Source organism: Mya arenaria, chromosome 14, assembly GCF_026914265.1.
Source record: "Mya arenaria isolate MELC-2E11 chromosome 14, ASM2691426v1".
NCBI lineage: Eukaryota > Metazoa > Mollusca > Bivalvia > Myida > Myidae > Mya > Mya arenaria.
Window position 1 is genome coordinate 54,630,921 of NC_069135.1, and position 24,665 is coordinate 54,655,585.

General features: G+C 34.0%; 3 protein-coding genes across 3 annotated transcripts; 2 read left to right on the plus strand and 1 right to left on the minus strand.

Moving 5' to 3' along the window:
• The first annotated feature begins 132 nt into the window (after positions 1-132).
• On the plus strand, positions 133-3,501 carry LOC128217980 (NADH dehydrogenase [ubiquinone] 1 alpha subcomplex subunit 5-like). The gene is made up of 4 exons (XM_052925463.1): positions 133-217; positions 1,360-1,401; positions 2,149-2,265; positions 3,022-3,501. Exons 1-4 carry the CDS (start codon positions 194-196, stop codon positions 3,190-3,192), a joined length of 354 nt encoding a protein of 117 aa, XP_052781423.1. The 5' UTR covers positions 133-193; the 3' UTR covers positions 3,193-3,501.
• Positions 3,502-5,140: 1,639 nt separating this feature from the next.
• LOC128217704 (transmembrane protein 187-like) lies at positions 5,141-8,423 on the minus strand. Its single transcript, XM_052925028.1, has 2 exons — positions 8,378-8,423; positions 5,141-6,982 (listed from the first exon to the last, which is right to left on the minus strand). The coding sequence occupies exon 2, from the start codon at positions 6,873-6,875 to the stop codon at positions 6,030-6,032; it is 846 nt and encodes a 281-aa protein (XP_052780988.1). The 5' UTR covers positions 6,876-6,982; positions 8,378-8,423; the 3' UTR covers positions 5,141-6,029.
• A 246-nt stretch (positions 8,424-8,669) lies between these two features.
• Positions 8,670-24,339, plus strand: LOC128217343 (UDP-galactose translocator-like). The gene is made up of 4 exons (XM_052924443.1): positions 8,670-8,803; positions 12,624-12,796; positions 13,763-13,918; positions 15,355-24,339. The coding sequence occupies exons 1-4, from the start codon at positions 8,791-8,793 to the stop codon at positions 16,012-16,014; spliced, it is 1,002 nt and encodes a 333-aa protein (XP_052780403.1). The 5' UTR covers positions 8,670-8,790; the 3' UTR covers positions 16,015-24,339.
• Positions 24,340-24,665: the final 326 nt, after the last annotated feature.

The window sequence follows — 24,665 nt, forward strand, 5'->3', positions numbered from 1 at the left end:
TCCCTACAATATTTGCGTTAAAACCTCGAATATATCCAGCTATTATTTCATTCACTGTATACAAATTAGCTCTCACTTTGAACAGTAGTTACAATGTATCTTAAATACTGTTGTCTGCTCCAAATTACTGACTCCGATAAGGAAACTGTTGTGTGCTTCTTCAACTGTCCTTCACAGAAAACAAATCGAAAATATGGCTGGGGCGGCTCGTAGGCTGGTAAATATTTTAACAAATGAATGTTTTATATTTAATTTATTTTATTTGTTTGTATGTATATTATCGCTTTATTCACTGGACATATGAATTATGAGGAATTGCTCCGTCTCGTATTGTCTAATATTCGGATACTCCCATTTCGGATATTCTATTGATTTGTGTCTTGTGCACTCATCTGGACGCAAGCAATTGCTTGTGGACTCACACTTTGATAAGTTTAACAACGAAGGGATCCAAGAACACTGATCCTCACCCTCTGCTGATTAGTGGACCTAAATATTATGAACGCTGCAATACTCAGAGGTGTAAACTGTTAAAACACAATGAAACACCACAGAAACCGATTAGAAATTCCTTCTGTATCTAAATTTGTTTTATTTATTATTCATTTGAATGCTTTTCTCTAATGGTGTTGTTGCAATATTTTTCAGTTTAACTTGCAAGAAATATGACTGAATTCATTAAAACTAAAATAAAAATGGGCATTCAAGTATGTTTTAGAAATGTAAACTTGTAAATGACTTCTTTTAACCTTTTTAAACCCCCAGTTTGATCAAAATAATGTAATTTTTAGAACATCAAACATGCAACAAAACAGTAAGTATAGACTAAATTAAGAGCACATTTTGACTTATAAAAACTGACAGTGCATGGCTGTTTCGCCCAAAATTGTGAAGAGGCCTAGCCTTCTCAATTTGGGAAAATTAAACGCGTGAAATTCTGCAAATTGTGAAATTTAAATGCGTAAACGTCTCAAAAATGGGAAATTCCACACATGAGGATTGAAGACACCTTTTTAAAAAACGGGTCAAGGTATCCATATGAAACTTGGAACTCTTGTTACAAAAAACAGGCTCATATCTTACATGTGAGTCTACTTCTAGCTGAAAAAGAATAATTTGCTCGAACAGGATAATTTTTTATTGTAATTTTTTTATCTAAGATCTTCCTTTTTGGGAAAAATATCTGGGAATTGGGAAAATATACCATTTTTCCCAATTGTGAAGTAGCCTAATTTTGGCCCCTAGCAAAGAAGGTGAAAAGGCCCTGCAGTGATGATATCAGATACATAGCACTTTAATTTCAAAATTTGAGAAATAGAATCATGTTAAAATGTTTACCAATACACATTTCTTTTTCAGCCCACATTGACTGGAGTGAAACCCATTGAAGATGCCCATGATGTAAGGAATTCAAAGTGAATTTATTGTTTTTTCCTTTTATGGAATCAGGGCTTTTTCTATAGTCCCACGGGTCCGACTATCGGACCCATTCCCATAGCAAAATATAAGATTTTTTTTTTTTTTTCACCTGTACTGGTTTATTTTCAACATCCTAATAAATTATGTGATGTGAAGTTTTTTTGGTAATTGAACTCAGAAATCATTGATTTTCATCACAATCAGAAATCTAAAATATGAAATATTATCTGTCATGATTTATTGCAATATCCCAAGGATTGATATTTCAGCAATTGTGGGTCTTTTAAAGGGAAAATAAACTAATATTAAATCATTTCCTTATTCGCAGGAGACTAGACAGCTTTTTCTTTTATCTGTGAAATTTCCCAATTTCGGCATTTTCACGACGCAAAATTTCCCAAAATGTCTAAGGTCTTTTTCCCAAAATGGACAGAAAAAGCCCTGGGAATAATATTTAAAGAAAAGTATAACAGTCGAAACCCGTTGGATCGGTATTACGAGCCTTGCAATTATCAAACCAAGCGATATCGAGCCAACAGGTTTCGACTGTAGTTTAAAGAATTCAAAACATTTTTATGTGATGAACTAATTGAATGATTATCCCATTTCTAAATCGAAATAGCCAATAACCAGCCTTATATCAATCTGGAATAAAGCAATGTTACTGCTCTTTGTGTCTTATCAATTATAATATATTTCTTCAAGTATTTTTATTATTTCTTTATGCAGAAACTCAAACAAGCATACACGAGAACACTGAGAATCTTGGCAAAGATGCCGGCCGGTGCTGGTTATAGAGTTAACACAGAGGCGATCGTTAAAAACAGAATGGCAATTGTATCATCGGTAAGTAAGAATTAGGGTTATTAAGCAAAACCTTAACCTTAACTGAGACTTTCAATGTAAAAAAACTTTTCAGAGTGAAAACTTGACAATGCTTGGCCATATGGTCCTCAAACTTGATCTTGAGGTTGGGTGTCAGCATTACAAGACCCGGATGATTTTGAGGTCATGGGTTAATAGTCAAAGTCACAGTGGCCTTGACGCAAAAATCTTGTCCAAGTGATAACTGGACAATGCCTGGACATATGGATCTCAAACTTGACATGGAGGCTGGGCCTGACCTGTAGGTAATCTCTATGGAATTTTAGGTGATCAGGTCAAAGGTCAATGTCACAGTGACCTTGAGCAAAAAGCTTGTCCATGTGATAACCGAACAAAGCCTGCATCAATGGCCTACAAAAATAATATAAACATTTGACATGACTAGTAAATGACCCTTATTGATTTTAGGTAATTAAGACAATTGTCAGGGTTACAGTGACCTTAAACGCGAAAAAGCTGGTCCCGAGTGAAAACTTGACAATGTTTGCACCCATGGCGCTCAAACTTGGCAAATAGATTGTGGGTGTGAAAGTAGATGACCCGAATTGATTTTGAGGTCATCAGGTCAAAAGCCAAGATCACAGTGACCTTGAGTGGGATAAGCTTGTCCAAGTGATCAGTAGACTGTCAATGCATAGATCTTTGGTCTTATTATTTACAAAGTTTGATCCATTTTAATTTTAAAAAAAATTGGCTTTAAATGATAACTACTTTCAGACTCCTGACCTTGGTGCACTAGAAAAGAAAATCAATTGTGGCTGCATCGAGGAAGTTTTACGACAAGCAGAACGGGAGCTGTTCTTGGCCAGAAACATGATCAACTACAAGCCCTGGGAGCCACTGGTAGCGGAAGCCCCCAAGCATCAGTTCACCTGGCCTCCAGTATAGGAGAAAGACTTAGTGATATTTAACAGATATTTGAATGAGCGTTTTAATCATAGGTTAAAATACTTTGGAATAGCCTGTTATAATTTTTAGTACAAAGTGTTTTGGTTTCAATATTTAACAAAAAAAAGAAAGGAAACATTTCCAAGATATTTAAAGAATTTATGCTAATTTATTTGACATTTTTTCTTTAAAGCTTTAAAGTGTTAGGACTGTAACTTTTTTGTGTACTGGCTTCTATATTGTAAACTTTATTTCTCATTTAATGTAGAGTTATCATTATTGATGAAATAAAGTGTTTTAAAAAGCGTTTGTAATTTATTTCATTCATATTTATAACCAAACAATTATAAAAAAGGAGACGTGATAAATGGCTAAAGCTTTTCCAAAAGAAGTGTCGGTCTGTGTCCAAGTTTATACAGTATTGAGAAATCAAAATTAAAACAAGCCCGCAAGGCCAGTACTGGTAAAATGTTTTCCGGGTTTGTTCAAATTTTGAATTTTATATAGCCGAGCTTGTTAAAAAAATTGATGCCAAGCAAAAGAATAAGAATTCGGGCTTGTTCATCCAAAAGTCTAATTTCGATGACTGTTCATATATAGGCTCCTTAAAAAAAGGGGGGGGGGGCATATAGATTTGCAAGTCTTATCGAGTGTGCTCCCTTATGATGGCATTTATTTTAGATAATGATACTACAAATGTAGGTTGAAATAATATGATTATTTAAAATAGCTAGGCTTGTTGATTTTTTTTATGCTAAACACTTATTATAAGGGAAGAAGTGTAAGATTCAGGCTACTAAAAGTCTGAATTTCAATGAATTTACTGATTTTAAATGCAATTTCAAAGGCATCAGTGTTCTTTTGTGTGCTGTTGCTACCATCGTGATACCATGATACACTTCTGTGCTATTCTTCATTGAGCTATTTTCATTGTGTACAGAGGGTGATTTGGCTAGGAAAATCTGATGATCTTGAATAATTAATTAAAGTGGCAGTTTCATTGGTTCTGCAAGGAAACCTTTCAGAAATTCGATACACATAATATGTACAAACACTTGTACCCATGTTCTTCCATTAAAAAGGGTATTCTGGTAAAAGCTCAAATTGAGCTCGGTCGGCCTGACCATTATATATTTTAAATCAGACCCGAAGACCACTTGCCATGGGAGACAACTGACGCTACAGTTATTGAAGAGTATTTAATTGTTACATGCCATTTCATAGGAAAAAGAATCGTCTCCCCAGGCCCTGTCTCATACATATTCTTATAAATGATATTTATTTAGTCAATTTTCTCACAATATCCATATACCAGTATGAGGTTTAACAAAGCTCTGTGGTTGCCGACATCTGTGTGGTTGCAGGTTCTATTCAAAATTACTGCTACATTTAAACAACTATCTTTCTAATAAGAAGAAAGTACTGCTGTTGCTGACATCTATGTCATTGCAGGTTTTATTCAAAATTACTGTTTAATTAAAAAATGGCTATCTTTCTAATAAGACCCAATCAGGGACAATTGACATGTTACTGTTCTCTTAAGAGGTGGAATATCAGAAGTTGTGCATTTAGCGCAGTTGTTCCATTCTCGACCTGGCCATGTGAGATTGGTTGGTGGTCAACAAACCAAAGTGGGTTTCTTCCGACCATTTTGGTTTCCCTCACAACAGAAGACCACACACTCATACAACACTGTTGCAACAAGAGTGGCTTAGCCAAGTTAAAATCTTAATTTGCTTCACAATCAGTGGTTGAAATTAGCACAAGCCTGCAAGCTCTTCACTGGTAAAATGCTTTTCGGGCTTGCTCAAATTCTGGGTTTTATACAGCAGGGCTTGTTCAAAAATGAAATGCCAAGCAGTTTAAGTACATGAATTCGGGCTTGTTCATCCAAAAGCCAAATTTCAATGACTGCACAATAATTGTCAAATATCATAAATTCAGAGTGTTCAGTATTAATAGTTTAATGTCAAAAGCACATTAAGTATTTTAGCAAAAACAAAACAAATACAAAGCAAATGTAAATGTTACCTATAAGGCTAAAATAATAAGCAAATTGATATACAGATAAAGGAAAAAGCTAGTAATGCACCAGTCAGTTGTAACCATGGCTCCCCCAGGTCCGGGGAATAGCAGGGACTTTGACTTTTGGGACTTGACCCATGAGAGGATGAACTGCTGCAGAAGCCAGAAATGGCCCCGCACCCAGAGATCCTAGGTAAGGCCCATTTCCCGCTATTTTTGGCGCGAAGACAAAACCAACGAATTCACCCAGCACTGAGGGAAGGTAAAAACACGGCCCATTTCCCAAGCTATTCCCCTGTATACCTCTGGACCTGGGGGGGGGGGGGGGGGGGGGGGGCTGTGGTTACAATTGACTGGTGCATAATACTACATGTATATTATAGGGTTTTAGCTATAAAACAGTTAACTGGAATGGTGATGTTACATTCGCTGCCCTTTTTTTGAGGCGAGTGCGACCCTCCCGGCATTGGCACCCTTTGGCTTCATAGAATTAGAAGCTCCAGTCATTGTCAAATATTTCTTTTGTCTTGATAAAAACTTATAATTTGATTATAAATACTTACATATATTGCTGTAAAAACCTGATAATTATTACTTTAAATAAACACAATCTCTTAATTTTTCTGTCAAATTCTTGATGTTCCAGTTTTTCACAGCCTGGTGTAACATGCCCTTTTCTACCTTAGAACTGGGTCATTCTTCTGCAACACCCTGTCTTCTTTTTTAAACCTGGCTAAACCCAGGTTATGTATAATAATTAATTAATAATCAAATTTAATGTGAAGTTCACAGCAATATATTATAGTCATTCTTCAATCCTTCTTCCTTTTCTTAGCACAACTTGCCAAAGTAACTTCAAGAAAAAAGCAGTTTACAAAATGAATTTGGAGAATGTCACAAATTTTAGACAAGAAATGTCCAGATATGTGCGAAAATATGCTTGCATATTCTGGCAGTTCTAAATCTAGAAGTTTCAAAATGACAAACCCACAGCACGAAAGAGTAGCCAAGATAAAATATTTCAGACAGTATGCTTGAGGATTAGAATTCCATGCGAGAAGCGCTCCTAGTACCGCTAACATAACGTGAATACCGAGACATATTTCAAAACCAATGGGGTTGATCAGAACGAAAGAATAACTAAGCACGGACACAAGAACCCAAAGTATGTTCCAAAATGCACTCCATCCTCGAACAAGATGCACACCCCATAGGAACACCCACATGAAGAAAGGTAAGGTATACCACTGGTCCAGCACACCAAAACCATGCATGTGAGTCAGAATACGAAGCATCTGAATTGGTCCATAGCAGCAACTTGCCAGATTGAAAATGTAAAACATCTTTGCATCATTTTTTCCGATTTGGTTTCCTAGCAGAGCAAGGGATGTGTAAGCACACCAGGCAGCACCGACGATGACGTAGCCAATGTTTATGATCGTGTTCAGGGGCATTGTCAACCAGGATGGAAATATCTCGGCAACAATTGGATGCATTCTTTCAGCATAGTGTTCCACGCCAAGTTCGACTTTCGCCCCAACAAAATGTCCATTAAGCACTGTAGCAGTCATGAGAGCGGTTCCAAGAAGGACAACCACAAAAGTCTTCAGCATCAGGGCTGGCATCATGGTGTATAATTCAGAAACAATTCCCAGCATCTTTGCTGACTTTATCTGTGGAGTAGCAGTAACTGGTATGTTGTGACTTTATCAGAGGAGATGTAGGTCTATCGGGTGTCTATTCTGCACAGGCGATGATAATCAAACTGAAACAAGAGTACACAATTCTTTTACTACAGGTATACTGTTCAAAAGAAGAAAAAAACGCTTCTGTATTAATAGTTTTCAATGGTAGGAATGTAGCGTCACACGCATCTTATGAAACGGTTCTTATCAAACTAGGAAAACGTCAACATACTGGACATATAAATTTCATTTTTTACACTATTTTTATTTATTACATTATTTCCCAGGATAGTTGCAAAAAAAGGCAATAGCGCAACAAACAACTCAATATTTACAATATGCAGTTGCACGCTAATACTTCATTTCTTACAGTAAATCTTCCCATGACACCATGACCCTGAAAATCGAATAAGCATTTCTTCTACATATAAATATGGTTCTCTGCAGACAGAATTATATTTCTTTAGCTGAATTCAACAAAAAACAATAAATTCATGTATTTTAGTTGGCAAGATCTGGCTTAGATGATCTTTTGAAATTTTTAATGCTCAAGATCAGTATAGAGCTGTCTGTTAGCCTAAAATGATTCAATGCAGACCTGTTGTCATTTAATAGAGTTCCTGGCAGACCTGCTCAGTAATACTATTCATCATAGCATAACCATTGTGGCATTAACAATGGAAATAAAGTTCCTTTTTCATGATGAATTTGTTAACTTTGCATGTCAGTTTGTCGTTTACGAGCTAAATGAGGAGAGTTTAGTTGTGTTTTGATCCTCTTAGGTAAACAAAAAAAAAATTTTAATATTAAAATAAATTATTTAAAAATGCTGAAAAAAAACTGAAAATACATTTTCAGTTGTATTTTCAGCATTTTTAGACAATTTATTTTAATATTTTTTTTGTTTATTCATATATATATATATATATTATTTAGATTTTCGGGACAACTGTGGTTTACTCACCGTTTAGGGGATTTTTAGAAGCTTAGAACTAGATAACCTGATCATACATATATGGTTTTCTCATCATTATGGTAACATTTGAACATTGGATTATGGCTTAAATTCACAGACAAGGTAATTTATGAATGGACAGCTAAAATATATATTAATATATAAAATATTATAATGACATTACAGTACATGTAGATATACTGTATATAGCTTCCCTACTTAATGCAAATTGCAAAACAGTTGAAAAGAAGATGGCAAATGAGTTCTGGTTAAGCAAGCTGGTGTGATATACCATATTTAGTCTGGCCACGCCCCTGTGTACACTTTCTGTAATGTTAATCTTCAGAAGTTCAATTCAGTTAACAGCTAAATAACATTATTAAAGTGCCAATCTTTGTCTTTAAAGAACATCAAAGTAAAATTTGAATATGTAAATTTGTGAAATTTATATGGTGTTTCTGCTGTTTTATGCAAAATTGCAATTAAATATCAATAAAATATGGGAATCTTTTAATTTTACCTCATTTTCTGTGTAAGAATGTTTTTGTTGACCCTGTCATAAGCTGTATTGGTCAAAACGGTATTTTTCAACCGGTCAGTTACAATTAATATTTCTGTCAGAATTTAGTGCAACTTTCATATTCAACTCTCTGATGTTTTATCAAAACATTTTAATTGAAATATACCAGGCGTTATTTGTGCATGCAGCATATATTTTATCATATTTGGTCGCCGTTTATTTTAATGCCGTTATGACTATTTCTAATATTAAGGTTCTTTTTCACGAAGTAAATTTATCACGACACCGACAGGAAAGCATTTCGTGGCAACAAAATGTTATCATCAAATATTACCGATCTTAAGCATTGATGTTTTGAATAAACACTACTGTCGTATTTTCTGTGTTCCTGACACTGTAACTCATCCAACACTATGGAGTTATCAGGTGATTCTTGGAAAATACCGGTTTCTTTGAACAGTGTCCAACTAACCACAGGCGCTAGTCACATAATCAAATATTTTACAAAATCGGCCTATATATGTATTTTTTGATATCTTATTAAAGTATATAGCCGTTTTAGAACATTAAAAAAAGTGTGTGTCAAGTACCTGTGCAACTAACCAGACTAGTCAATCTAAAAAGGCTTTAAATGCAAAACAGACTAGTACCAGAAAGAGTACTGCAGTGGTAGTCCATATAAATATAACTGAACAGTCCTGATAGTTATTAGTTTTGGGAACTTTACAGAATTGTAGGATAGCCACAATAATGCGTGTTAAGGGTACGTTTTTTAACATAGGATATTTATTGTGTTCCCTATAACGCCACAAGTCGATTTATTTATACCAGTGTAAAATAAAATATTAGACTATTATATTACAACAACACTGAATTGTTAAAAGAAAACATAAAAGGGACACATAAATGATATACTGGTTGATACCTTTTATTTATAACTTCCATGATAAACTGACGCTGATAAGTTTTCCATGATAAACTGACGCTGATCGGCTTCTGTCAACTTTTCACTGCCATATTGGGTTAGCCACTATTAGTATATTTATCCTATGCAGTGACCTCCCCTGTTGGGACATCAATATTCTTGATACATTATTCATAAGGTTGATTTTTTTTCGACTGTTTTCCTGATTAGTATATATAAATAAATGTATTTTTGTTTTATTAAAGCTTTTAAAAAACCTTATTTATATGTGTTCACATTTTTATCAAATATTGATGCCCTTAACTGAAGATGACTACCTGATTTCAAATGCGCATTTTATTAGTGAAGTTTAACCGGAACAGGTGCACGTTATCTTTGCCCTAAATATACTTATCGCTGGGATCTTGGCTAGGAAAATAACGAGTGGTATATGGACGCGAAGAGTCGCCAACACAAAAAATTATCAAAGACTCCGAAGCGGCTGTTTATATGGACTAGGGCCGTGTCAGCGCTCAAATATTTAAGGCCCAAAGGAGTAGCCAAAAGTTTAAGTTGCCTTTATATTAAAAAAGTCACGGTAATTGTGAAAGACTGTTGCAATCCTTGATACAATAAAATATTCTCCAATTATGGTCATAAAACTGGCTTCTGGTGGAGGTAACTAATGGTCACCCTGGTAAAGTGAAAGAAGAGTATGCCCGACAGGTGTTTGAACCCCATACCGTTCAACACTGTCAACAGAAATCAAAAACCATAGAGGCTGAATATCTTACATATATATTGCCATTTATTGTAGTAACTACATGTACAATATCGGAGAATTTGGTTACCATAAATTGCAATAAATCATTCCCAGAAATGCATTTAATGGAACTATATATAACAGAATGAGATACATAAAATTTTCACAAGGACATCAATAGTGCAATCCCTTTTTTACCAGCCAAAATCACCAATTAAATTAAATAAAATCATAAAAATAACAACACACCTGCTAGTGCGAATAACAGAATAATAGTCGAAGTGAGCCGATGCTCATCAATACATTTTTTTGGGGTTTTAAAACCCAAATGGCGATGATTAGTTGAAAGTCAAGTCAATATTTTATTTATGGTCAGATATCATATAATATGAAAAACAACATGTGTATAGCTAAATAATTTTACGTTCATAAACTGATCTGCATCATGGGAAATTAGTGCAATTAGTAAAAGCTATTGGCTACTTAATCATTCTTACATGTGCAACTATTGTTTTTTTATGTAATAATTTAGTGTTGTAGTAGAGATGGTCAAAAAAGATATTTAAGAAATGAATTGGTGTAGTTGCATTCAGGGGAATATAATTAATGTCCAAAAAATATGTTACCCACATTATTGTGACTAGAGCCAGTAGTTGCTCACAGCTCAGGTCGTCATAAGAAGTCCTTATCATAGTCTTACTTGTAGAAAACTGTGAAGAAAAGTCTGAAAAAGCTGCTGGGCAATCTACGCTCACTGGAATACTAGCATCTGTACCGACTGATCTATCCGGCGGGATGTCTCTTACAGGTTGACATACATAATATGTACCCTAGCAACAACACGCTTTTTTTTGCTGATTTTGCCATGCGCTGCAAAATTTTCCTATGTAACCCTAACCAAAGCATTATTGTTTTGACACTGCTGTAGGGGTTGGGTTTTAGACAAAATAAATTCAGTAAAGTTGTCTAAATCCCTTGTATGTGCATCCCAGCCCCACCCATGCTTCCCCGTAGTACAATAGAGACTTAGTTTGATGTCAGAAATATGCAAATTGGTTTTTGTAAACGGAGGTGAAAATCATATTTTAGCAAGCATTATTTTATAAAAATGCATGACAAACATGTGGGTTTTCAATAAGTTTCTGTTGAACCGTCTCAGACACAAAGGTTTCTCTTAAATTACTACCCTCTATTAGGGTTCCCCCTGGGTTCTAAAAAGTTGTCGCCACTTTTTCGCGTGGTGTTAAGGGGCCGCGAAAGGCCCCCTTATGGGTCCAGGGCAGCGCCCTTGTGGGGGCCAAGGGGGCAAAGCCCCCTGAAGCTCATGGGGTTTAAGCATTTAAAGAGCCTTAAATTGCATTTAATAAGCACATTGTCGTGCAAAAAAATAGCATTTTGTTGTAAATGAAGCACAAGATATTAGCAAATTGTTATTCTATTGACAAAATACTGTATATGGACTAGTATCTAATAAAAAAATATGAAAATATTGCAAAAAATGTGACATAAACATCAATATGTTGATTTCAGTCTAATGCCTGCATACAACAGTGTCATAGCATTAAAGGATACAATTAAGAATTTATGAGATAAATTCAAAATAAATGGAAACTCAAAGAAATATACATTGTCAAACTAGTGCCATAACTTTCCTAATAGAAATTTGTCTACCTACTCTTTACCCCAGCCAACTTATTAGAAGCCTTATCAAATGAGGTTTAATTCTAATTATTTGTAAGCATACCCAATGATTTCTGTTAATCATTTTGAACCCTTAGAATGCTGCATTTATAGCAATTACAAATTGCGACAAAACCGAAAGCAAATCTATATAGAGTCTATATTATCTGTTGTCAAAAGGTAAAAGTAAAAACCCTATAATATGCAACCACCCCAATTTCAAGACCAGCCTGCTAATAAGACCTATATTTTCAGACCCTAGTAACTTTTTCATCTATAATTCAATGGTCATAAACCCTGAAAAAACAGGCCGTTGTTCAGTAATACAACCACTTAATCCAGTCCCTTTAGATATATCACAGGGTTCTCAATAAGTTTCGGTTGAACCATCTCAAATTGAAAGTAACAGACCAGCTTCTACTTATTCTACTTAAAATTCATTTAGTTTTTTTAAATTTGAACCGGCCCAATTGCCATTTGAATCGTCCATTTTGGCCGGCAGCCGGTTTTTATTGAGAACCCTGAATCACATGTTAAATTGATCCATTTATGCGACCGCATGCAATTTGTTGATAGGTACCACCTCGCTTAAGACCATTTTCTCAAAATCCCATAGGTGGTCTGAATAGAGGGGTTTTAATGTATTAGGATAATTTTTTTTAGAGAATCCCTGTGGTCTCAGATAGTGAATGACCAACCTTGTCATCCAGTTACTACTATATTTATTGAAAATAGACCGGTACCGGTCCAATTGCCTTTTAAACAATCCATTTTGGCCGGCAGCCATTTCTTGTTGAGGACACTGAACATGCATTCATAAACATAGGCAACAGAATTATATAACATTTGTTTGTAAAAATTGTCAGCTATTATAATTGCATCTTTTATTATATTTACAGGAAATTTTCTGAAGTACCTCAGCCTAGTGTTGCTGACTGCCCAGAATGCTGTCTTCATTCTGTCAATGAGATATGTCAGGACGCGTGATGGAGACCTGTTCTTTACGACCACGGCTGTCATTCTGCAAGAGTCCATCAAATGTGTCTTGAGCATGCTGATCATCCTCTATCAGGTAAGTCACAAATAAGTGAGTTGGCACAGAGTTTTTTTAGGTGAAAATAGAGCCGAAATTTAACCAATTTCACGATGTAAAATAAGTACTAATTTTACCGAAAAATTGAATCAAAAGTCTGATTTTAATTTTTTTATGTTTAATATTCATATATTAATGCATTCTTTGACAAATGATTGAGTTGAATGATTTTAGTTCTACTATTTGAAGAATAAGTAGGCTTTACTACTCGACCCTGCGTCGGCGTTTGCGACAATCAGGTCACGTTGCATTGCGGTGTTTCTTGTAAACTTACTTTTTTTTTATTGTTGTGAAAGGCACTGATTACATCATTATTGTATAAGTTTCTGCTGCATATAGTCTAGCGTGCTGTCCTACAACAGCTCTTGTTTATCCCGCTTTTGTCTATTATCAGAGGGCAAGCGGGTGCTTCCAAAATAAGGCAGGGAACATCATCCCCCAATAACTATTATAGAACAGAAGAACCGAAGCTTATAGCTTATATCCTAATGAAATGTAAACTTTAATCTAAAGACTATCTCTGTGGCTGTATTATGATTTGTTTGTAGATTTCCATGTCTCCAGGCATAGAAGTGTCTATGAATAAATAACATTTTAAATGGGAAAAAATATACTTTCTTTCAAGAGGGAATTAGCCGAATATTGGGCCCTGCTAAAGAAGACAAAAAATCCAAAAAATGTACCGTATAATTGACATCATTTTTGAGTGATTAACCTTTTTACTACTTACTATATAATGCATTTAGTCTTTTAGCACTCACCAGTGATTTAATATTTGTGCGTTTTTAGCGATTAAATTAAATCATTACAATCTTGTTATCAGTTATTATAATTTCCATAATTGCAACGTCTATTTAGTAAGTAGTTAAATGTTTATCACACTTTTTTATACATGTGTATGAATTGATTTTGAATATATATGAGTATCATTTCAATGCTTTCCAGGAGAAGTCCCTTACGGCATGGCTGCACCATCTGCGAGACAATATTATTATGCAGCCAGTGGATTGTATGAAAGTGTCCGTCCCGTCCATCGTGTACATGTTGCAGAACAATCTCATCTTCATTGCGGTGTCAAACTTAGATGCTGCAGTCTTCCAGGTTTGATAATGACAATTTAAAGGGACTAGACACCAGATGGTTCCAAAATTAGCAAATACCGTAGTTCCTCACAAGAAGTCTGGTACTGTCAATACGAGCTAGTATGAGGCCGAAAATATCTCACTTACATGATTAAAAGAATATTTTTTTCCTGACTCAGCAGAGTTTACCTGTTTAAATATAAAGCATAATGGTTTCCCAGTTTATAGTGTGTAAATTTAGCATGTGAAAGTCACATGATTAGTACAGATAAATATACAAGAGCTTTTTTAAATCATCTTGGATTTATGTGGTTGACAGACCCAGTAAATTTCAAACTTGAAAAATATGCTAAAACTTCAAAAGATACATGTGTCATAAGCCAAGTGATACATCAGTTTTTCAGATTCACCATGTTGTCCTTAACGATATCCATTTAATGTTAGTTTTTGGCAGTTTTCTTTTTTTCTTGCAGTTGTATCAACTGGTGTCTAGTCCCTTTAAGATTTTGAAGTGATTTTTTTTAAGCCCAGTCAAAACAGCAAAGCATGTCACAATTGACATTCCATATATTGTGGAGTGAATAATTAATACTTATGTTTTTAATTGTAATCAACAAAAATGGATTTCACAGTCGACAACTACAAATTGGAAAATCAGATTTTTTATCTATGGATTGGAAAAAAGTGTTGAGGGGTTTTGCCAGGTAGGGTCAGGTATCTGTTGCCTTGTGTTCTCAACAAGAACCAGCAGCCAGCCAAAACAGACAGTTCAAATGGCATTTGGGTCAGTTCGAATTTAGAAAAAAATAGAAAAATTTAGGTAGAAAAAGTAGAAGCTGCTCAGTTGAGATGGTTTGAGTCTGACCGAAACTTCTTGAGAGTCCTGTTGCTCTTACGGTGCTTATTCTATTTATATCTCGGGTCAGAATATATGACCCATTATTAATGCCAAATGTGTATATTATTTACCAATTTCAAGATAAAAATCCCAAATGAGATGAAATTGTTGTCACAAAAAAGCCTGGCTTCTTGACTTGCTCCTTGCCTCTAGCAGGGATTTAAGCGCAGGAACAATTCATTCTTAACAACAATTGTTCATTTAATTAAATGCAATTTATGAACACTTTTTCAACATTCATGGTTATATACACTAATTTCACAGAGAAATGGTATTATTATATAAACCAAAATGATGATTTTGTTGATTATTATTATTCCAAATTTGCAAACTATTTCTTGACTGGTAAAGACTCAATGTTTGCAAGTACCCTGTCTGAAATTGACAAAAAAGGCCTGAAATTTCTTCCAAAATCTGTAAATTTTAAATTGCAAAATTTCCCAAATTGTCTTGGGTCTTTTTTGCAAAATGGACAGAAAAAGCCCTGCCTTAACAATGGTATTTCTTTTAATTTGGCCTAAAATTTGTTCATTGAAACATTTATTTTCTGCTTGCAGGTCACATATCAGCTGAAGATCCTTACAACAGCCATCTTGTCTGTGATAATGTTACGAAAGGTTCTAACAAAAACCCAGTGGGGCGCACTTGTATTGCTTTTCGCTGGTGTCGCAATTGTACAGCTCCAGCCTGAAAATATCAACAAGGCAAAAATACCAGTTGAGCAATACCCTATAATTGGTTTAGTTTCGGTGATAACTGCTTGTATAATGTCGGGATTCGCCGGCGTTTACTTTGAAAAGATCCTAAAAGGCACGAAGCAATCTGTTTGGTTACGTAATGTTCAGCTCGGCGGAATTGGTGCTGTGGTGGGTTATGTGACAATGGAACTCAGTGATGGGGCGAAAGTCAGAGAAAAGGGGTTTTTCTTCGGCTACGACCATTGGGTATGGTTTGTTATATTGCTTCAATCGTGCGGCGGTCTCATTGTGGCTGTGGTTGTGAAATATGCGGACAACATATTGAAAGGATTCGCTACGTCGTCTGCTATCATACTTTCGTGTGTTGGGTCAATATTTTTATTCCATACTTCCTTATCGAAAGAATTCTGTGCAGGAGCGACACTTGTTATTTTATCAACGTATTTATACAGCAAATTTGTTCCACCAAAGCCTGCGACCCTTCCTGTGTTAGAAAGTGAAAAAGAGGGTCAATCCTAGCTCTATTACTATGGTTACAGTTTCCAAATTATCATTATTTTTAAATCATGAATTATTCTCCTATTTTTGGGCGATGAATAACAATCGTAACATACTGATAGCGATTTCGATATTTCTGTTTTATCATGCAAAAATCATCAAATTATTAATGGGTAGAAATATGTTTTGTGCAATCTATATAGTTATAACTGTCATTCATGGTTAAAAAAATTATTTATTTTTTATTTTTATTAGTTTGCATATCTGCATATGACTATGTTATTTTTAAAATATTAGGAGTCACTAGCTTTAAAAAATTATGTCAGGAACTTGACCAAATGTGGACTTGGTTTTTACAACCAATTTTTTGTACTGTATACCAATAGAAAATTGACAAAGCAGTTTCATTCAATACAAAAATATTAAAATTATTGTATGTTTAAACTATATTTATTTTACAACGATTGTGAAGAAAGTAAAATTAACTTTTGCTAAGATTATCCCATTAGCACATTGTTGTGCAAGAGTGCCATTTTGGTCTTGTTTTCCGGGGGAAAACTTGTGTGCCTGAAGAAAACCCACTTGTGACCATTTACCATTATTGCTAATGGAAATATTAGAAAACTTGCTTTTTGGTGGGTTGTGTAATTGGTACTTTACATTTTAATATGTTATTTGTTTGTGGGTTTCGAAACTCATTGAGTTCAAAATACATAACTGTATAAATATAGGGGAGATCTGGCTTGGTTTATAATAATGGTATTAGAAAATGCTTTTAAGTATTATATTTAGACTTGTCCCATAATGCTTAGGCCTAAACAAAAAATACATATGGTTCGGGTTACCCGACCCTACCTACGGAATAGGCGCCGACCCTACCGTTTTTATAGTCAGTTTGAAAAAAAAAAATGAAAAATTTAAAAAAAAAAAAAAAAAAATCTTGTTTTTTTTTAAATTGCTTTTTAATATTAAGTTTAAACCTTAAATGCTGATACAGAAGACAGCTTAACACCATTCTCCAATGATGAAAATTATTTTCTTATATAAAACCTAATAAAAAAAAAAAAAAAAAAAAAAAAAAGCCTACCTACCCTACCTATTTTTTTTAAGGATGTAACCCTAACCAAACAATTATTTTTTTTAGGCCTTAGCATCGTAAAAGTATTAGTGGTATATTTTACATTCCAATTATATAAATATATTATATGTACCAGTATTGTAATTATTCTATTAATCGCCCGGGCATTTATTAGAATCATATCCAAGTTCGATGTAGGGAATGGGTGTTTATTAGAGACAACTGCTTTTAACCGAGATGAAAATCGGTCATTATTATAATATTTGGACGTTAAGACAAAAAAAGTGAAGTACACATGTAAGTTGGTATCTAAAGCAGGAAATCAGGAAACTTGTTGTTTGAAAGGTATGTTTTACTTAAAAAATGGAGGGTGGGCATTTAAAGGAGGCAATGTTTTTGCACAATGATGCCCCAAAATAGCTCGTTTTCAGGCTAAAAACTAGGGGATTGGCGATTATTAGAATAATTACGGTATTTGTCTATGTTATATTTTACTGTATATCTTACATGTATATTCTTTATTCCTACTGACAATCAAGTGTTGGGAGTTATACATTATTCTTGTAAAAGCATCTAAAGGGCTTTTTCATGAAAGCTTTTAGTCTAAAGTTTAAATATTCTTTATGATGCTTTATTTTGCTAAGTTTGTTTGTCAGCATTAAACAAAAGGGCCTTTGTTGATTAAATAATTTTGTATTTTTGCTAGATTCGACACTAACCTTTTTTTGCAAGCGTATCTGTAGGGACACCAACATTTCTAATCAAGTGTCCTTCCAGAAACCAGAGGTCCTTCTTTTGACACATTTTTTCATTGTAAAGTCTGTTTTAATATTCCATTCAACATACAAATGCAATGCATTTTTATTACTAATTTGTAATTTCAGTATACACAGTATTACCGGGTATATATGTTTTTTATCATCAACATGTATTGACAATTTCGTAGCACAATGTTACTGTTGCAACCTTGAGGTCGCAATAAGGCCTAAAAAAAAAATACATTTGGTTCGGGTTACCCGACCCTACCTACGGAATAGGCGCCGACCCTAACGTTTTTATAGTCAGTTTGAAAAAAAAAATGAAAAAGTAAAAAAAAAAAAAAAAAAAAAAAATTTTTTTTTTTGCTTTTCAGTATGTAGTTTAAAACCTTAATTGCTTATATAGAAGATAACTTTAACACCATTCTCCAATGATGAAAATGACATTCTTATATAAAGCCTAATAAAAAAAATAAATAAAAAAAAAAAGCCTACCCACCTTACCTATTATTGAAAAGGATGTAACCCTAACCAAACAATTTTTTTTTTTAGGCCTAGGGCAACTTCAATACTGCCCACTGTGAAATGACCTGTATATTTATAGATTTATGATGTTACTTAATAGTCACAAACAAAGTCAGTCATACTTTCACTTTGGTGTGTTATACGTTTTATGAACAGTAATTTATGATTTCATGGGAACCTAATTTTTTTTGTTTACCTCGGCAAAATGGAGTGCCGGTATGCCTAGGTACGCCCCACCCTTTTTCAATGAAAAAGCAACAACACGCAAGTGATGGCAACATTCTATTAGAAGTGTTCCTGTTATACATGAGATGTGATTACCGGTATATGATATTTTTTCTTTCATTTATTCGTCCTGTGTAATGAGCAATCAAGGGAAATTGAGATATGATACATAGTATGTACATGAGATATTGTGTTAGAAGCTAGATTGTTTTTTCCAATAAAAATGTTATTAATAGGGATGGCAACGAGTATCCGAGTACTCGAGTACTCGATCGAACGTCCGAGTACTCGAGTACCAAATCACTACTCGAGTACTCGGAATTTTTTTTTATAAAAAACACCAAATACACGATTTACAGACAAAATATCAGATCTGGTTAGTTGCCAAGAGGACAATTTACGGTCCCTCTAATCCCCGCTGTGTACACAATTGACCTCAATCAATTAGTTGACAGTTGTTGTAATAGTTGCAATCTGTCAACAAAGGACCCCTATTTCAAATTAGCAATGTTTTAATAGCAGTACCTAACCTACACAATTCTATTGTTTACCAATTAGAGACCTTTCACCAAACAATGGACGCTAACGAGTGAAAGAGTATCGACCTTTACCGATTTCTTAATGGGCGTATTTTAACTATTTTTGCAATGATTATCACGATTGATTGGTTGATATTTTAAATCAAGAATTATGAATATTAATGAGGTAAACAACAATTACACAGTACGAAAAACTATCATTTAATTTTTTTTTTATTGAGTAAACAACTGAACAACTGAACTATGTATTGAATTTCGTTCACTATTTTTATGTATGCTATTAATTTTCGTTCATTGTAATTCTGATTTTTGTTCATTTCTGCAGTGCATACTTGTATCAAATGAAACGAATAAGACAAACTAAAAGCCTGAAACAACATTTGTATTCTTTTTATATCATATTTTGTTAAAATACGTAATGAAAGTTTACTTTAAAGGTGAAAATGACCAATAATACGACCAACGCACAATATACTTCATTAACGATACATGTATACACAATCTTGTCTTCGCGAACACATATTCAATTTCCGAGTAATCGAGTACTCGATCGAACGATCGTCCGAGTACTCGAGTATTAATTTCACTACTCGTTGCCATCCCTAGTTATTAATGAGGAATATTATTATGGTCTTGGAAAGTTGGTTGTTCAAAATCGCTTTTGGGGTGATCCAATGTTTTGCTATGGATGTTTGCAAATTATGTTAGTATAATTACAAAATGTACAGTTTTGGCCAGAAGAGAAATATTTTTGGGTTCTCATCCCTGTTAAAAAAATCCACCGAAAGTGATTTTTGAATTAAATAAACTTAAGCATTTGCAAGAAGTGGATTTTTTTTATCAACACCAACATATTCCAAATTGCTTCATGTCTTTGTGTGAAAAAATAATTAAGAATAAATGTATCTGTTGTCCTGACCAAATTGGATGAGAATTTAGAAATGATTTCCTTATGAATTATATGCTTTGTGTTTAGTATTGTGATATATTATATACCCAAGATGAAATCCACTAGAATTTGCTCACAGTATTTTATTAAAAAGTTTAATGTGATGTATGTACAGTGGTCAAAATTGACACATTAGCCCACAACTCAGCCCTTCACTTGCCAGTTGCTTTCCTGGCTTGCTCAAATTCTGGATTTTATATAGCAGGTCTTGTTCATGTCTTTATGGGAAGCAACAATATTGGGATTCAAGCTTGTTTATCCAAAAATCTAATTTTGAATGATGTCTTTATGCAAAGTTGTATATTTTTATTCTTTTTTTAAGCTTTTCTGTTTTTTAAAGATAAAATGTTTGGATAACATGATAGCCATGTCAAAGTTGTTGTGTAAAACTTGAACTTATGGCCTTATCTCCAAAAATGTTTAAGAAATTTGATTGAAATTTGGAACACATGTTGCCAGGTTAAAGATATTGTACTGAAACTTGGAACACATGTTGTGAGGTTGAAGATATTGTACTGAAACTTGGAACACATGTTGTGAGGTTGAAGATATTGTACTGAAACTTGGTACACATGTTGTGAGGTTGAAGATATTGTACTGAAACTTGGAACACATGTTGTGAGGTTGAAGATATTGTACTGAAACTTGGTACACATGTTGTGAGGTTGAAGATATTGTACTGAAACTTGGAACACATGTTGTGAGGTTGAAGATATTGTACTGAAACTTGGAACACATGTTGTGAGGTTGAAGATATTGTACTGAAACTTGGAACACATGTTGTGAGGTTGAAGATATTGTACTGAAACTTGGTACACATGTTGTCAGGTTGAAGATATTGTACTGAAACTTGGTACACATGTTGTCAGGTTGAAGATATTGTACTGAAACTTGGAATACATGTTGTGAGGTTGAAGATATTGTACTGAAACTTGGTACACATGTTGTCAGGTTGAAGATATTGTACTGAAACTTGGTACACATGTTCCGCAAGGCCCATTACTCTGGCTTTAATAATTGTTGAGTTATGTCCCTTCTAGGATGAAAAATCCATTCTGAACTCCTCGGCCATTTTTCTTGAAAACAACCTCGGATGTATATGGACGGTTTGGATTGCAGAAAATGGTACTGTTTAACTCGGCTGCAAGTAGATTTCATAGTTATTTAATTAAGCAGTTAAACATAATAACTTAACACTTAGGAATCTTAATTATGTTTTTAATGATATACTTTACTGGCAATCAATTTAAACTTAGATCCACAAAAACAAGCTGAAACACTTCATTTAATTAATGATTTAATTAAAAAAATTACTAACCACTTCTACTGATCTGAGGATGTTAACGATAAATATGGCCGAGGAACTCTGAATGGAAAAAAATCATGAAGACCTTTCGATTCTTGTTTTGCTTTGTTATGTTTTGCAGTGTGTTTTTTTCTATTACAAGGTAATGGTGGCGGGCTCCTTTGATGGGCAGGGGGGGGGGGGGGGTAAATAATGTCAGTTTGGCAAAAAAGGGAACAATAGTAACATGATTTATATCATGTTCATCTTGTTTTCAAACATTTTATTCAACAAACCTTTGGACATATTCATGAATGGCACTATAATGTTACAATTGCTAATTGTTTAGTGGAAAATGCTCCTAATAGAAAAAGGGATTTATTAAAGGGTTTTGTTTACCTAGTCAGGGGAACAGGGCCAAATGTTGGCCCCCAAAAGGGCCGAAAAAAAACCTATTGTATACATACATACTGGATAAAATCTATGAGAAATAACTAACAGCATTGTATTTACTATCAGCATTTTTCAATTTCTATGGTCATATATTCAAAGTTGTGTGTGTATGTTTTGACTGCCTTAGCATTCATGCTTTAAGTTAAAGTTACATCGTTTTATGTGCATTGAACATGTGCCTCTTACCAACTAAGTATAGTGTTTGTCAATTTAGACAAGGTCAGGACCGGCACGGCTGGGAGACCACTTTCATTTGATAAATGCATAAAACTAACAAATATTAACTGAATAAGTGTTCAAAATTGTATTTTGTCTATTGGCACTGTCTCAGTCTCTGCTTAAATCAATCAATCTACCTAGAATCAACAACTGCTTATTTACCAAAATTAAATGTACAAGGAAATTTTGAAAAATTCTGCCATCTGATTGGACAAAATATAATTTCAAACACTAATAAGTGATCCATATGATTTTATCTGCTTTGCAGAAGCAATGTTTTTATTGAAGCCAAAAACAGCTGAATTCTTTTCTTTCTTTTTCCAACATCATTCATACATTTAAGATTTCTTAACTGTATTGCATTTTGTTATTCATTTTTGTACTCTTTTTAAAGACTTCTTCAATTAAGTAACCCAGTCCTAATACTGCTGTTTTTTACATGTATGTTTTTAGTTTATCTCCAAAATATTTCCTTGCATTTTTATCACATTTAATTGGAGTGAAATTTTGTTTTGTAAGAAGATTTTTCTTGATTATTGAAAAACCGGTGATTTGTGATTTGGCCACCAATATCAGTGTGTGTATACCACAGTCATGATAAATTACGTCGTATATGCTATGTCGGAAGGCATTATTTTGCTTAAAATAAAGACTTAAATCAAAGATAACTTTTCGCTTACTACACCATTTTAAATGAAACAAAGGCCAGTCTATGCCGCTTAACGAGTCCCACCTTTGTTTTATAACCGGAGTTTGATAAGGTGATTAGTTTCATCAAACACTTCGACAAACCTGTTTCCAAAACAATGTTTTGACACTGCTATGTCAGACGGCCGTAACGTGAAAAGGTTTGTCAAAGTGTTATTAGAAACTCAGGGATGTGATTTGTCCGCGCATTCGCGGAATTCCGTGGATCTAATGGCCCCCTGAAACTAAACTCTTAATCAAACTCTGGTAAAAGACTGAAGGCGGGGCTCCGTAAGCAGCATAGACTGCGCTATTTTTCATTTAAAATAGTAAAGAAAATGAAAAGTTATTATTGTTTTAAGTCTTCAGTCGGAGCAAAATATTGCCTTCTGACATAGCATTTATGACGCAATTTATCACGTGATATACACACACTGAATATGTAAATAAATGTTTTCTGTTGCTAAAATTTTTAACTTAAATTTTTGTGGACTTCGTTATTTTAGTCACGTTTAAAATCGAGGATATTTTCGACTCCATGTTTCTTAGAGTGTAGTCAAGATATTACTACGGATAATTTTTTGCTTCATATTCATGTATCATACATGCCAAATTTCTGAGCTGCTTCCTAGGGGATTTGGGTCTGAGTTCCAGGGGATTTTGATATTACACCAGGGGATTTTTACGCAGCGAAATATAGCGTGATATCTACATTTATGATATAAGAATAAATACAGAAACACACTCTTTAAGTACACTAATGTTTGGACTTAGTCATCATGGAATTTCGTGGAATTTCACACTCATAATGTTAGGGATGCTTTCCACTGTCAACCTTGAGCTAGTTTTTATTTTTAAATTCCAGGGGATATGGGGTATATAATACCAGGGGATATGATTCCCCTGGCGGCGGACCATTGCATTTTGAGTAAACCTCAGAGCTTTTAAAATGGCTGAAACAGAAATTGAAATTATTTTTAAGCATATAAAAATGCATGTAAAACAAGGACTATAACGCTGTGGCTGAGAGAATATATAGCTATCAAGTTTTAATGTGATTGGCATACGTTCTATTAATCTTTATGAAAATTAAACAATTAAAGCTGCACTCTCACAGATTTACTGTTTTGACAATTTTTTTTTATATTTTGTCTTGGAATGAGCCAATTTCTGCATAAATATCTGCAAACCAGTGATATATGACATCTGACAAAAGATCAGTTTGCAGATTTTCATATTTATGTTTAAAAATTAATGTTTTATGGCTAAAAGCGTTACTAACGGTTTAAGAAAAATGCATAAAACATGAATTTTTAAACTTTAATATGAATATCGGCCATCTGATTTTTTGTCAGCAGTCGTATATCACTGGTTTAATACATATTAGCATACATTGTCTCGTTCCAAGACAAAAAAATACAAAAAAGTTGTCAAAATGTTCAATCTGTGAGAGTACAGCTTTAAACAGGATTTTTTTCTTGTTGATATTACTATGATAATCACAACGAATTTTACTGTAACGCTCATTACAAATCTGACACATTTGTTACAAATATATGTGTTTTTTCAGTTGAATACATATACGGTTGGAATTAAATGGTATTAGATAAATGATATTATATGAAATATGCAAGTTTTCATTGTTTTATGGAATTGGCTTCCAAATAACTGGATTAAAGAATATACTTGCACAATGCAAAAGCACAAGTACCCAGTTGCAAAATGAATAAGTGGGTTACCAAATCCATCAAAAATTGTTATCTGGATAACGTACAGTCTATTTTTGAATTCAGACTACAAGTGGCAAAGCTGCAAATCTTTACGTCATTGTAAATTTCTTTCTTGTCGAGTTTTGCATGATGATGGAATCTGCTGAATTTACCTTAAAAATTCCTTAACAGGAAGAGAATGGTCTAGTGATATTTGTGTCAACCTCTCACGCAGGAGGTTGTTG